Source organism: Styela clava, chromosome 10, assembly GCF_964204865.1.
Source record: "Styela clava chromosome 10, kaStyClav1.hap1.2, whole genome shotgun sequence".
NCBI classification, from domain to species: domain Eukaryota; kingdom Metazoa; phylum Chordata; class Ascidiacea; order Stolidobranchia; family Styelidae; genus Styela; species Styela clava.
In genome coordinates, this window is record NC_135259.1 from 4660974 (window position 1) to 4676498 (window position 15525).

At 35.9% G+C, this 15525-nt stretch overlaps 2 protein-coding genes across 2 annotated transcripts in view; one reads left to right on the plus strand and one right to left on the minus strand.

Annotated features, from left to right (window-relative positions):
* The first annotated feature begins 2776 nt into the window (after positions 1-2776).
* On the plus strand, positions 2777-5334 carry LOC120337523 (uncharacterized). The gene has a single exon (XM_039405326.2). The coding sequence runs from the start codon at positions 2834-2836 to the stop codon at positions 4571-4573; it is 1740 nt and encodes a 579-aa protein (XP_039261260.2). The 5' UTR covers positions 2777-2833; the 3' UTR covers positions 4574-5334.
* Positions 5335-5740: 406 nt separating this feature from the next.
* Positions 5741-15525, minus strand: part of LOC120338490 (uncharacterized) — a 40270-nt gene continuing 30485 nt past the window's right edge. The window contains exons 26-34 of the mRNA XM_039406508.2: positions 14576-14635; positions 13996-14114; positions 12347-12468; positions 11767-11856; positions 10654-10744; positions 9322-9474; positions 9113-9244; positions 8044-8172; positions 5741-6876 (exon numbers count right to left, since the gene is read on the minus strand). Coding sequence (XP_039262442.2) covers positions 6801-6876; positions 8044-8172; positions 9113-9244; positions 9322-9474; positions 10654-10744; positions 11767-11856; positions 12347-12468; positions 13996-14114; positions 14576-14635 — 972 coding nt within the window. The 3' untranslated portion in view covers positions 5741-6800. The remainder of the gene's footprint in view (positions 6877-8043; positions 8173-9112; positions 9245-9321; positions 9475-10653; positions 10745-11766; positions 11857-12346; positions 12469-13995; positions 14115-14575; positions 14636-15525) is intronic.

Here is a 15525-nt window from a genome sequence, read left to right on the forward strand (position 1 = left end):
GAGGAAAGGTCTATGCTAAATTATTTTCCTTAGTCAAAAGGCACACTTGATTCGCAAAGATTTGTGAATACGCACAGTACACCAATTCGTCTAATACTCTAATGTTTCAATTCCATAGGCAAGAGGTTGTAGATCCGTGCTGCTCAGGATGGGATATTTTTGCTTATAAATGCATATTACGTGTTTCACATGAATCCATGTTGCTCAGATGCGACTGTTCTCAAGGTCTGAAAGCTCCAACCGCTTAATTTTATCGGTACACGTGGGAATTTTCAGTGTGGCATGCATGGGTCAGTTGGAGTCACTAACATCGAGATATCTATGAGCAAGGATTCAAATGGGAAATATGATGCCTCGAGGGATAATTGCTATCAAATATTTTACAGTATTATGGTTCTTCTTGTAAAAATGGGTTTGAGCGGCTTCTTTTAAAGTGTGGAAGGTCTAGTCGAAATACACATTAAATGTTTATGCTAACAACTGCAAAGTGATATTGCAACGCATACAAGTTAACAGAATTTGTTGAAATGGTCCAGCCTTTTGCCTTTCTTCAAAATACACCTTTTTCCAACGATTCTTAACCTCTCTGGGGATGGCGGAAATTAAAATATCGGCTGATAATGGGTTTTCTTTTCTTTTTCCTGAAAAGAAATTACACGCTAATCATCATTTGACAGAGCCAAGTTTGTGTATCAGATCAGTAATAGATTACCTGCTAACTAACAAAACAATCAGACAACACCTTCTGACCATTGATGAAGATTTCTTTCAATTTAAAACGCAAATATGCCTAACAATAACGGTAATTTTTAGAATAGCCCATTAGTTTCACAGGTTCCAATCCCATGCGGGGATAGTTATGTGCGAGAGGATTGCAGCTTTCCTCCCACTGAGGGTGATTCATTTGACCGCTGGTCGGTTACGACATTCCTCACCATCACGTCCATGCTTCTGAAAACAAATAACTGGCCAATTAACCCAACATAGAATGGTAATAGTAGGACGTTGCACTTGCAAACAGCCAAACAAAACGTAAACGTATAATCCGACTTGCAGCTGACAGGAGCCAGCTGGCAGTTTTTGTTATTTTGTCGTCTATTAAATAAAGTCACGTGACCCGTGCAAGTCCTCTATATATGCGCTTTGGAGCCAAACAAAGTGACACTTTGGTGTTAACCTACGTCTCTAAGGTACGCTTGCAACCGCACCTCCCGTATCTTGCGCCATGCGCAAGTGCGAATATCGTGGATTCGTGCTACATGGGTGGTAGCACACAAGTCATATTGGGGGTGTCCAAATAGGGCTGACGAAATGCGGCTTTGCTATCCGGATATTATTATGAAGCCTAACCGGATAATAAAGTAGCATCAATAATGCTCAAATATATGGACACGTAGAGTCACATAATTTTGATGACGTCATAGCGAAAAAAAAAGTAATAGCCTTCTGGAGCAAATTTTTATCTTCAACCACTGAAAATTTCAAAGTAATTGGTCCAGTATTCGAAGAGAAAAGCGATTTTTTAAAAACGTGTCAAAGAACAAGAACAACATAATATTGAAACGATCGTTATGTCCACTACGTGTCCAACAAAGAGATGAGAGCTGAATTCACGGCGGTACCGGTACCTAACGTAGGTGCGGTACTGAGTTAGCAGTCAGCCAGCATCTTACCTGTACACTGTAGGCCATATACGGTAATTGATCACAGAACAGTTGTTCCCTTGCAAATTTTATGTTGTTTACACTTTAGGACAGATAATTGATCACAGAACAATTCTTCCCTTTCAAATTTTATGTTGTTTCCAGTAGACTCTCATCAAAATAAACAAATATAGTAGGCTACAAGTGCTACAACGCTTGCATTACTGCACTGGTAGGACCGTGAAAGAATAAGTTACGGTAATTTCATTGTGGTAAGACACCGGTACCGGCACCAGTACCAGTACCGTACTTACGTACTGAGCTACCAGTACCGGTTAGCAGTCAGCCAGCATCTTACCTGTACACTGTAGGCCATATACGGTAATTGATCACAGAACAGTTGTTCCCTTGCAAATTTTATGTTGTTTACACTTTAGGACAGATAATTGATCACAGAACAATTCTTCCCTTTCAAATTTTATGTTGTTTCCAGTAGACTCTCATCAAAATAAACAAATATAGTAGGCTACAAGTGCTACAACGCTTGCATTACTGCACTGGTAGGACCGTGAAAGAATAAGTTACGGTAATTTCATTGTGGTAAGACAACGGTACCGGCACCAGTACCAGTATCGTACTTACGTACTGAGCTACCAGTACCGGTACCGAACCTGTAGGTCTGATATTCCGTTCCGCATACGATAGGCTATAAAACTTGCATTGTAGCATTAGTAATACCGCGGAAGGAATAAGTCAATTTCACTGCGTTACGGTACCGGTATGGCAACTTACCAGTACCGACCTACAGTAGCTGTAGTACTGAGCAAGACAATCGATCGCGAAACCGCTTGAAATAAGTGTAAAACAGTGTTCCCATGAGTAAAAATAAATACCGCGAAATTTTGTATGAAATATCATATCTCATAGGATTCATATAAAATTTAAGAATAAATAAAAGTAATAGCCTTCTGGGGAAAAATATAATCTTTACTCACTGAAAATTTCAAAGCAATTGGTCCAGTAATCAACGAGAAAAGCGATTTTTTCATAACGATACCAAGAAGAAGACAAATAAGAACAAGAACAACAACAAAAATACCAAAACGATCGTTATGTCCACTAACGTGTCCAATAATTTAAGACATTATGATACTGAGGTAGGAGAATAAGCACATGTATGATCCCGATCAATGCTTATCCTTGGTGGGGAAGCCCCACTTTGGCGCACATCTCGATTACGGGGATTTCCCTCGTACGATACCAGCCGAGAATGTTTTCGATACCGGTTGTATGTCTTTCTTCTGACCTTGTTCAGATGCCAAAAACGACAAATATTCGATAGTCTTTATATGGCAATGGCGACGTCAAAAGACTATGGACTGCATGGATCACAGTTGAGGCATTGGTTGATCAATTTGGTCGATGAAAATGAAATTGATGGCTTAGAGTGGACAGACGACAGCAAGCAGGAATTCAAACTTCCCTGGCCCCAAAAAGACCGACCTGGCTGGGAAGATTTATATCGAATCCTTCGAGGATGGGCTGACAATAAAAATAGACAAGACAAGCCTGGTGTAAAATCCGACTTTTCCACATTAAAATCAAACTTTCGCACTCTTCTAAACAAGTGCGACGACTTTAAATTGGTTAAAGATGAAACTGACAAACAGTCAGATAATTATAAAGTGTATAAGGTACTTTCACCAAAAGAGGTTAATTTAAGAAAACAAAAAAGGAAAGAAGAAGAAGAAGAAAAACAGAAAAAAAAAGAAAAAATATCGAAACGAAGGAAGACAGCAAACCCTAATCTAGATGATGGCAAATTAAAAACTGTCGATGGCAAAATAGATTTGGATATGCCTCATAGTCACACACAAGCAACTTTTGTAAATAGTATAAAACCAGAAAATGGAATTATGCAACATATAGAGTCTGATTCAGTGAAATTTAACAATCTATCAAATGGTACAATAGGAAACAATGCTCTCGAAAATCGCTACATTGACAATGTTGCAACATATGATACTTTCCATATTAGCCCACCACCAAGCATTCAAATGGATCATAATTGGTCGCCAATGAGTGATCAACAATACGTAGGAAGTAGAGGGCATTCACATACAACTAATGGGTCATTTGCTCACATGCCTACAGATGTCCCATCATCTTCATCAGCTGTTGTAATGTCTCGACAGAGCAAAAACAGTGTTGAACAAGCATCTACATTTCAACGTTTTCTAAAAGATATGGGAATTTCTAGCGACAAATTTCATAGATGTGAATTTAGGGTTTTCTATAATGGTAACATAGTTTCAGAAGAGCAATTTGATGATACTGTGAAAGGATATAGAATATGCTATGGTGATCAGAACACAGTTTATAATTTGTTACCGATGCAATATTTCACGGAAGAACAAATGCTTGATTTCACACAATTTAACCTGGTACAATTGCCGCAAACATCAGTAGAACAAAATAGTACAAACTTAACAGAAACACTTAAGATGTTCGATTTAGGTGTGGTGTTTCGTTATGAACCAGAAACTCTGTCATTCCTCATGAAAAGAAAATGCCAAAGCTATGTATATTATTTAGATCCAAATCTAGATTACCAATATCAAAAACCAATAAAACTAGATCGTGAAGAAGAGATATGTGTTTTTTCGTATGAAAAATATCTCACGCAACTTCAATCTCAAACTCAAGAATTAGAGGATGTGACAATTTTTGTGTCAATTGGGTCCAAGTCTGTCATTGATTTTCAAAATCGGAATATTGTTGGAATAAAAATGGAATTCTCCCCAATTGTTTTGAAGGATTTGATGGAAAGGAGGCCGATCAAAGATTCAAGCAATGTATCACTTTGCTTTAGTGAGGCAACACAATTCGAACTACTTTTAAGAAAACTGCAAAACACCAATCTTGGTTGAAGTATTCAACTTCTTTTTTTGTTAAATTTGATTTCGCACTTAACTGTACATATAGAACCATTTTTTTCAAGTTCATGTTTTAAATAATCGTCCAAGTTCCCTTTGTCTCTGTTTTAAAAACGAGTTTTTACTGTTCACCACATAAGATTATGAGTTCCCCTGACAGCGACTCGTTAAATATGTCAGTTCATTTAATTTTTTCCTTATTGCGATTAGAACTTTTTAATTACAATGCACCTAGTGTAGACTTTACCACCCATTCTTAAAATGATGATAGCTGGGATGTTTGCAACTTGAACAAATCATCATTTAGGGTCTAGTATGATTGTATTATTTTATCATTTGAACTTATGGAAGATACTACTTTAATGCTATCTCCTTCAAGCATTTTTGCATTGATTACTGTCAGTTGATTAAATATGTGTTTCCTTTTTAGCAATGATATTTCATCATTATCCTGCAGAATAAGATTCTGTTTTGAGAGGTTTCATCTATCACACACTTCTGAAATTTTACATTGAATTCAAGGTAGTCTGTATAACATTTTTGAGTGATCACAGATCGTAATAATATATTCTTTCGTGAAATTGACTGGTTATAAAAGCCAATCCTCAGCTAAGTGTGTCAGTGTGCACTGGAATTAAACACACATAGGTCAGATAAATACAGAGATATCGAACTGACAGAACATCCTAGTTTATGACGTTGCGTTTGTAGTGGCTATACAAAACTTGTGATGATTTTAACAAGTTTGGGTAGCCACCACGAACCAAGGGCCTTGTTCAGAATATTGAACAGATAATATATGTATATGAAACAGCTTTGATAGCTTGGTGTAAGTGTGTCAACAAAAGCTGAATTTTCAAAACTTTGGGAAGGGTTCGATGAAACATGAGAAAACATTGATACAAGTTGCAAAGCCTTAAAGTCAGCTTATCCAGACTATATAGTCAGTTTGGCATGTTTTAATCAACATTGGGGAGCAAGTTACAACTCCCAAATGTCCTGAATTTCAGACTTTTACTGACGATAATTAATCAATATCAAAATTTCCAACACAAACTGAAAATTCGGCTGGCTGAGTCTTTGCATCGGTCAGTTTAAGGCTTGCATACACCAATATTTTTTTTATCAACATTTGAAGTCGTCCAATAATACACCAACAAATTTCACGAGAGAATGAGTAAATTTATTTAAGCTTGGTTTCTACACTGAGTATATAAAAAGATACAAATAAATAAAAATATAATATATGAATCATAATTTCCAAAGTCTATGGATAAACAACACCAATAGAATAACTATAATCTAAGTAATAATCTTCGTAAATTTCAATGTCTTAGGCTAAATTTTGTACATCCGGATATATCAAGGCTTCGTATCAATATTTATTGTACAGTCTTGGTGAGAGAAGATAAACAAGTAATATTGGTTTCCATATCGTAACGTCAATACATATTGACATCGTACCACTGATTATCCACTAAAATGTGTTGAAAATTTTGGATTTTCAAACTTTGCAAAATTGTATATAAATGGCATTATGGATGCACATTAGAAAGGACGTTGTGGACAAAAAAAGTGTGAAATTTTACAGTATAGCTTGTGCAACCTATGCATGCATGGCGCATTTTTCAAAATTCAGGGGGATTATAAAAACTAATATAATGTGTAATATGAAGAAATCACAGTGGAAAATGTCTTGAAACTACAAAGTATAGAGAGACAGCAGATTAGGAGTAATTCAATTACAGGTCAATGTCACACTTCTGTGCATATGATACAAAAACTTCCTTCACTAGAAATTTCAACTAGGATTTGTATTACTAATACAATAATTCACTCTCACCACAAAATACTCTTAATGTGATGATAATACATAAAGCACATTATTGTTAAGTAAACTAGGATGTTAGCTGATATATAGTCAATAAATATTAAGTACACTTAGATATAGAAAGAGATTGAATAGCATGTTTTCAAGAATTTAGAATAGTAAATACTGTTAGACACATCATTTAGTGAATTATCATGATATTTCTACAACGGATTCTCTACAAGTAACACTGGGCATTTCAACCACTATACAAATGAATTCAAACTAACATTACCCAAAATTAAATTTATAAAAATATTGTTATTGACAATTGTTCATATAGTTAGGTATAATTAGTTTACTGTTATAGAGTAATACTTCAGCTGTCCCATCAAACTGTTGCCATGACGATTACTTCGTATTATCATCTCTCAATAAAGCCATTGCTTCTTCAATATGTGCTCTCATATTTTCAGAGTCAGATTTTCTGAAAAATGAATTCAAAAAAATAATGAAATATGGAGTGAATCATTTACACAGATAAGATTTTGATTCTAACAGCATCTAGAATATTTCTGAGCAAGATTAATAATATACAATCAGAACTCAATGAAGTGTTGTTCACATACACATTGAGTTGTTTGTGTTCGACATTTTTATGTTATTATTGAAGAAGAAGATTTGTTTAAAATTTCTTGAGAGTCAAATTTATTAGCTTGTCACAGTTGGAATTTGGAGCTCCTTAAATAGAGTTACGTCAAGTTTACGGACTGGATTTTTAAGCTCAAATTAAGGTGGTATAATCGAAAGCAGTGTTTCCCAAACTGGGGTTCGTGGACTCCCGGGGGTTCGCAACGACATAAAAAAAGTCTGATCGATCTTTAATGATTGATATCAAGGAAAAGCCATTGTATCTCTTTGGTTGAGCAATGCGGACGAATACCCATTGCTATCATTATAGCAATTAAAATTTTATAGCCTTTTGCAATGACCTGCATCAGTGAGGTAGCATTTTCAGCTTCACTCATATGAGGACAATATACGGGTCGGCCTTGTCGTAGTAGAGTCAGACCTACAAGTTTGCTTGTCGCAAATTGCCCCGAATATTGATAAATTGAGCAGTGAAAGTAATCCCATTCATCACATTGATGTCGTTTGTGTTGTAAATGAAACCTCATCCTTCCTCGTTAGTTAGGCAAATAAATTGATACGACATAGTATGGGGCTCCGTCAAAACTAAGATTCACAAATAGGGGTCCGCGGCCCAAAAAGTTTGCGAGAGCTCTAGATCGGATGCAAGACAGAAATGTTCTCAGAATCTACAACACCATTAATTTGTTGAAAAATAACTCGGATCAAGTCTTTCACTGTGAGATATTCCATATTTTTGGCAGCTCGATGGCATACCTGTTAAATCGTTTACCCAAAATCACACATCCGGGGTTCAAATCCCATGCCCCCACCTCACCCAGGGTGTAATAAATCGAGTGGGCTTGCTTAATTAACCAATAAGATTTCGACCCTTCCAAGTAGTATCTCCTCATATATTGTTAGATATCAGTGCCTTGGTCGAAGCACAAAGCATGACTAAGCGTCTTATAGGAAAGAGCTTGAACGGAATTCTGTTCGTATCCCAATTTCAGGAGATACTTACCTAGTATAAGTTGGAGGATAATTCTCTTTGGCGGAAACTTTCTTCGAGGGTTCAAATTCCGTTTTTAGTTCATTTAGTAAATCCATTGCTTCCATTGTCCAATTGTCCACACCCTTTGACTTTCCAAGACTGAAAAACAAATCATTATTTACATTGTGTTAGTATGTGATCATCTTTCAACTGAAAATTCTGAACAAGAATATTATTAGTCTCTTAGGTTAAAAATTTTATGTCTGTCTTATCTGTTATAATATTGGAATTGGATTCAAATTTTGGGAACTTTTTTGTTGGTATTCGCTTTTGATTCAGATTTATATTTTATATTCGCAGCTGTTGAAATTTTGATATTTACAAAGTTGCATATTTCTGAAAATTTGAAAGACGTTGAAATTTAAACCAAAACTAGAAAGACTTGCAACTGCCAAAGCACCCAAATATTATTATCTGACAGGCATACATTGAAATCAGAGCCCAATTTTCTGTTTTTCTCTGGAGTTCGAAGTTGATTTTTGGATGGCTTCGTGTCGAACTAAGTTGCTCAAATTCCATAGTCCTAATTATATTATCAATACTTTAAAATAATTTGTGGGCAATGTGGCCTCATGCTTTAAAGTTTGGGATTCAACCATGATGATATCTCAGATTGGAACTCCTAAATTAAGATTTCATGCCGATCACCTTACCTAGGAGTGTGCAACCTGCGGCCCGCGAGCCAAATGCGGTTCACAAGGAAAATTTGTGCGGCCCGCGGAGAAGTGCAAATTTTCAATGGTGTACATCCAGAAAAACAATTTTTCAATTCAGCTAAATCTGGTAATTCCATTTCCTTCGCGTTGCAAAGCCTATACCTGAGTCCAATATATTATCGCAAACAACGCATGTCATAAGATCAAAAACCAAAATTTTTGTGCTTGCAACTATTAGAATGCCTATGTTAAATAAAGGCCTGGTCCCAATGTTTCACCTATTTTTCTGTATTTGGCCCTCCAGTATTGAAGATTGCACAAATGCACAGAGAGACTTGTTCGGAATGAAACGCAATAAAAATTCTGTTAATTAATATACAAACCCTTTTTGTGATGGTGTAGAGCTTTTCACCATTGTTAATTGACCCGTTTTGATTTGACGTTGATCGTTCTTGATCTCACCAAGTAAAGACAAGGCATCATTTATCCGAGCATCAACATCTGCTGCATGTTTCCTGAAGAAGAAAAAAGAAAATGTCTATATTCTAGTATGGTCATGTTTGAATCGATGCTAAATCATGTGTGAACATACTTGGATTTCTTGGCATTCTGAACTTTTTGTTGTTTGGTTACACACTTGTCTTTCTTAGGGCCTCGTTTGAATTCTTGTTGATCTGTTTGTAATTCATTTAGTAATTGAAGACTATCTTGTATCCTTGCATCTACGCTACTCATTTCCGCAGTCCTGTAAGACAATATAGGCACGGTGACCTAGTGGTTACTGCATTAGACTTAACTATGGCGGCATCCCAGTTCAAAAATTTTGGGTTCAAACCCAGATGTAACTTGGGTAGGCAATGCGGAATAGAACGATTTCCAAACTATAGCATCTTGTTACCTAGCAAAGGCTGCTTGCACAGGGCCATGTTTGGAGCAGGCATAGAAATACTTTGTATAATAAAAGAAATATATAAAAACGATTTTTCGCATATTCAAACTTTGATGAAGACTTTGCTATTATACCGGTTTTGTAACACCAATTGAATTCTTGTTGGGCTGAGATTTGTAGCCAAAATTTATTCAATATAGTTTAGAACAGTGGTTCCCAAGCTTTTTTTCTGCGACCCTAATTTTCGTAAAATTAAAAATTATAGATATTCACGACTTCACAATAAAGAAAGTACAGCAATTTCAAAAATCAGTATAATCTTTTTAATTATCGCAATGAGAACATTCGCCTGTAAGGTTTTGGCAGCATACAATGGACAGAGGTAAGCAGTATATCAGTGCAATACAGTGCGTCCAACTCGCGAGTCATATATTTACTTTATTATCGTATTTGCGTTCAGCGGAAGGCAGGTGACCCCGTAAGTCATGGTCGCGACCCACAGTTTGGGAACTACTGAAGTAGAATTAATGGTAATTATTCACCTTTTTAAATTTTAGAAGAAGTTGTATAACTGTAAGGATCACAACAATGAAGACCAATGCAAACACAAATTTTACAGCCACTATTGTGTGTGGGTTCTACTATAGCTCGGACTTGAAACATCAGCGTTTCATCTTAAGGCTCAAATTATTGGGGCTAAAGCTTAACTCGGATGGCCCTTGACTTGACTGGGGTTTAGGATGTTGTACCTAACAATGGGTGGAATATGCGATACTCTCGTAGTGTGTGTACTAGGTTAGGGTTAAGCCAGAGTTTTATTTCGATTTTCCTTATTTTAGTTCTATTACGAGTTCGGGGACTGTCTGTGTTATCCAAGTGAATATACCCCCTGCCCATAGTAATCAGTCCCCAACTTGATGTAAAGTAGGCGAACAAAATTAGTTACCTCCATATTGGTACACACACTTCTAGAGCGCCGAATATGCTACTCCTCCAAATTAATACAAAAAATAATCTTCATATAAATTTAGTTACCAATCTCCACCATCAGTTCCAGCATCCATCAACACAGATTCAGTAATCATAGCTTCTAATTCATCCCATGATAATGAACTCAACATTGTATCTGAAATATTTATTGTCATAATTCAAAATTTGATTTGAAATGAAGGATATTGAGTTACTGTATTATATATACCAGCGGTGTGCAACTAGTGGCCCACAGGTTAAATGCAGTCCACAAGGAAAACATGTGCAGTCCACGGAGAGGCGCCACTTTTGAACTTTTGGCCAGCGGAACAGGATTTTAATTTAATCTAGTATGTGCGAGTAATCCCAATTCCTTAGGGTTGCAATGCCTATATCTGAGCTTGTGCAAAGCGAACAACACATTTCACAAGGTCAATAACCAAAATGTTTGTGTCTGCACCTACTTGAAATGAAAGCCTATGTTAAGTAAAGGTGCGGCCGCGGTTTCATCCGGTTATTTTTATCTGACCCTCGTGTATTAAAGGTTACACACACCTGATTTATACTATTTCAAATATAAATACTAAAGAATGTTTCAATGTTTTTGGTGGAGCTGACCTCAGTGAAACATTTCAGAAGCTCGAGGAGCCCCTGTTTAAAACTTGTAGGGCTATAAGACGATAGAACTGTGGATGTATAGAAAAGCAAACCTAATACTGGCAAAAAGGGTATTTGATTATATTTAAACAATATAAATTTTATAATATTGACTCCTAGATTCAAATATAAATCCTAGATCCGAATATAAACTCTAGTGGTCCCTGAATCCTTGTTGAGAATTACTGTTATAGTATATATATTTTTTGTTTGAATTGCAAACCCAACTGCTGCAATTCATACCAATGCCTTATATAGGCAGAGTTTGCCAAAAATGACAGAAAAATCTGGAGTGAAATATTGAACCCCAATTATGTTGAAAAAAATGAAAGGAATAGCCTTTAAACTACTTTTCATATCTTGAACTATCGAAGATTTAAAATTGAAGGGTCGATTACTCATTGGTTACTAAAAAAATGGAATTTTTCATAAAAAATTTTTGCAAAATAGTCCACAAATGCTACAGGAGTACCCACAGTTCTATATTTCATATGGGGCACTTATTTAAGTGAAAAATCGTACCATCCATCTTTTGTAAACTAGATGAAGCAGCAGCAGTATGACGAGATGATCTCAAACTGGAATCACTTTTCTCTCTGTATAAACCTGGATCTGTAAAAAAATATATTCAGAACTGATTAAAAGGGAGATTACTACCAAAAACAAACATTTTGTACTAGCTTGAATTAATAACGGAATAAATCAATAATTGTAAAATAGGAACATCATATTTATCCCAGGGAAGAGGGAAACAAAAAAGCGATGCTCAAATATCTGGACACGAAGTGGTACAGGTATTCAATTTGTCACAGTAGCCTATTAGTATCGTATCGCAGCTGAGTGGACAATTTCAGCTTTCGCGAAAGCGGAACCGCCACAAGGACCGCAATTTTTATTTGGATTAACTTGAGAACCACTAGTCGAAGATAACCCAAAGTTTATTTTCAACCCAGTAGTAATAGCACTCCCTATTTTTCTCTCTCCGTATTTTTCATATATCCTGTTCCATCAATTTATACTTTTACACTTATTTTATTTGCTTGAATAAATATGGAACCTGATCAATTACCGAGCTGAAACATATCTATTAATTTACTCTTACCTGCTAACTGCAAAGCTTCATCAATTTTCTTTCTATATTTCATGAAATCAGTTTCAAACGCAGATCTGCGTTGCACATAAGCTGGTTCAAATTTTTCTCTCCTGATGCGTTCACCAATTTCACTAGAAAGACCAATGAACACAATTAAAATTTCGCATGCACAAATATGGTACACTGTGATGCCGAAAAACAGAATCATGAATTTCTTAATTACTTTTACGAAAATGGATAATAGTTATTCAACACTTGAACTCCTGTTTGTGTAAGATTGTACCAAAAGTTTCAGTGATCTAGGACGTGTGGAACAAAAGTTACGTTCACTCTAGAGCAGTGGCTCCCAAAGTTGATTGACCTCGGGCCAGGATTAGAAGCTGAAGGATATTTGCAGGCCATGAGAGGGGAGCGCTCATGAGGGTTCGATACCGGTAACGGTGTGTATAATTAGGAAACCGAATTGTTAAGATGCTGAATTGAATTGTTACGAATATACACATGCTTAAACTGTGATAATGATGTAACAATTGGCGATATCTAGAACACAAAAAAAAAAAAGGTTAATTACGTCACTTAACCTAATCCTCCCGGTTTGACGCATGCGCGACGTTTTGCAATGCTGTGTGTATACCATGAGGTCTGGAATGTTTGTTATGGTCTTGCTTGAAAGGAAATCTTATTCCCCACACAACGATATGAGAATGAACCTTATATGACATTTAGAAGTGATAAAATTTCGCTTACATATCACGCGTGTACTTCCCGCTGCGATATAAAAACGTCGCACAACAAGAAAATGATTCCATAAACCTTGGCGTTGCGCGCAAACCAATAACAAAAGCTAGTATGATAAGGTCTTATTTTGAAGGTCATTTTATATGCTACATAACATAGGAGAGTGGACATCTCACAACGTCAGGAAGTTATAAAAATATCGAGTCGTTTGATCGCAGCTGCCTCACCGAAAAAAAGTTAGGCGTTTTATCTCGCAAATTCTCCTTGTCTGACGATTATAAGCTTTTATGATTCATAATAAATGTTTTATTATGACTCACAAAAGCTTTCAACGCGATAAAGCACAAACAAACAACCGATCGATCTATCAAGCTTAGCCTGGCCTGATTCGATGTGGTGACTTCTCAAACGGAAAATTTCCAAAACGCCTGAACAACGCGCGCTATGGAAAAGCGTTTAGTATCATATGAAAGAGAAAACCAATGTGCAGTCAACTGTATAGTCACATTTCAGCTTTACAATAGCGATAGACGTCCAACAGCTGATAGAATGAGAGAGTGTAAATATTTTTGGTATTTTTTGACGTTACGAGAGACCTCTTGAAAGAGGTGTTTTAGTTTACGGTCCTCCAGTGACATCTAGCGTATAGTACTCTAAAATACCTTTCCAATGGTATATAATTATTGTATATTGGGTAAATTTTGGGGGTCGTATGACATTAATAAAAATGTATTCAAAATTGGGCTCGATTGAGCGTCTGAAACAGGTTAAGTTTGGCGGGCCATATTCAATCGTTACGCACGACGTAATTGGCCCGTGGGCTGTGGTTTGGGAACCCCTGGTCTTGAGTATGTTCCATATGACTTGAGTTCTGTTTTTTCATCACCCTGCATTTAAATTAAGCGGAAACGTAAGCTTACCCAATTATTCCAGGCTTAGGAAGATAAGTCTCTCGTTCTGAATGAGTAGAATGAACTGTTGTAGATTGTGACCTGTCATCATGTTGTATGCTTGATTGGGAAGCCGATTTTAGATGAATCTGAAATTAAATACCGGCATTATTAATTAATTTGAACATTTAAACCAAACTACAGGTCGTCTGATCTCGGACAACTACTTTAATTTACTCACATTTAATACAATGATAAAATAATAAGTAAAATAGAAATACTAACTTTGAGAAATAAAAGTACAACTGTCAAAATTGGATAATCAGTTGTTTTATGTATGTGTAAAAAAAACAGCCCATTTATCGCATTGATCAAATGTGAAATTTTCTGCATTAAATAATGTCAATTGTTAAAATAGTCTTTTTTTCTTTCTTCTGTCTTGATTTGTATTCTCCAGTCGAAGTCACAATTTCAATCTTTCAAAGGAGACAATTGAGTCAAAAGATGGAAACTCAAAGAGCATAAGTTGACAAAGTCTAGTTATGTCTAGTTAACGCTCTGGCTAAAATTCCCAGCAATTGTGATAAGTTGTTTGTTTAGTAAAAAGTACCTGTTGCATATCATGTGGTATAACAGGTGGTCTTGCTTGTTCCATTCCATTCATTTCATCCTAAATTAAAATCATATATGTAACTTCGGAATTCACATATAAAGATGATTCCTACATAAACTGAATTCCTAATACTACAGTATGAAATTTCAATGCCATACAATTTAGATGTATCACTCTAGAACAGGATCAGCCAACCTTTTTGGCCAAAGGGCCACATGTGGTTCACTAATAATTACGAGGGCCACTTAACATGGTAGTGAGAATAGAATGGCTTTGATTGTTTGGCGATAACATAATATAGGGTAGTAAAAGACCAAGTGTGTAAGCGAGTATGGCACCTTTATGAATCGATATCTCATCTCAGTTGGTTTCCATTCAAAATGGCACTCATGGCTCGTTTGAAAGGGCTGGCAGAGCGGATCTCAGAAAGATGAACAAATCGTTTGTATCACATCTTTGTATACTACATCACTCAAAAAATAGTTTTACTCAATTTTCTTATTCAATTCTGAAAATTCAGCGCGGGCCACTATCCCTATCATATATTATTCAATTAGATCAAAACATTAACTACCATAAATATATCAAAGCCGCTTGGAACAATATAGCCTTATATAGGTAACCTAAAACAGAAGCCTACTATGTGATAATATCAATAAGATAATGAAATCTGAACGATTTGGTTTTACCATATGTGTTACAATTTTATTATGTGTTAATTTTATAAAAAAAAAAACAATAATCCTAAGTGGCTAGAAATGTCAAAAATTAGATTTTTTGAAAAATCCAAAGAAATTTGAAACCCTAAAATGTCAGATACCCAAAATTACTATCACAAGCGACCATTAATACACTATATATAGATTTCTTCATATCGATATAGACCAGCCCAGTACTCATTATTCAAATTATAATTGGTTCACGAGCCAAAATTATTAAAATATTAG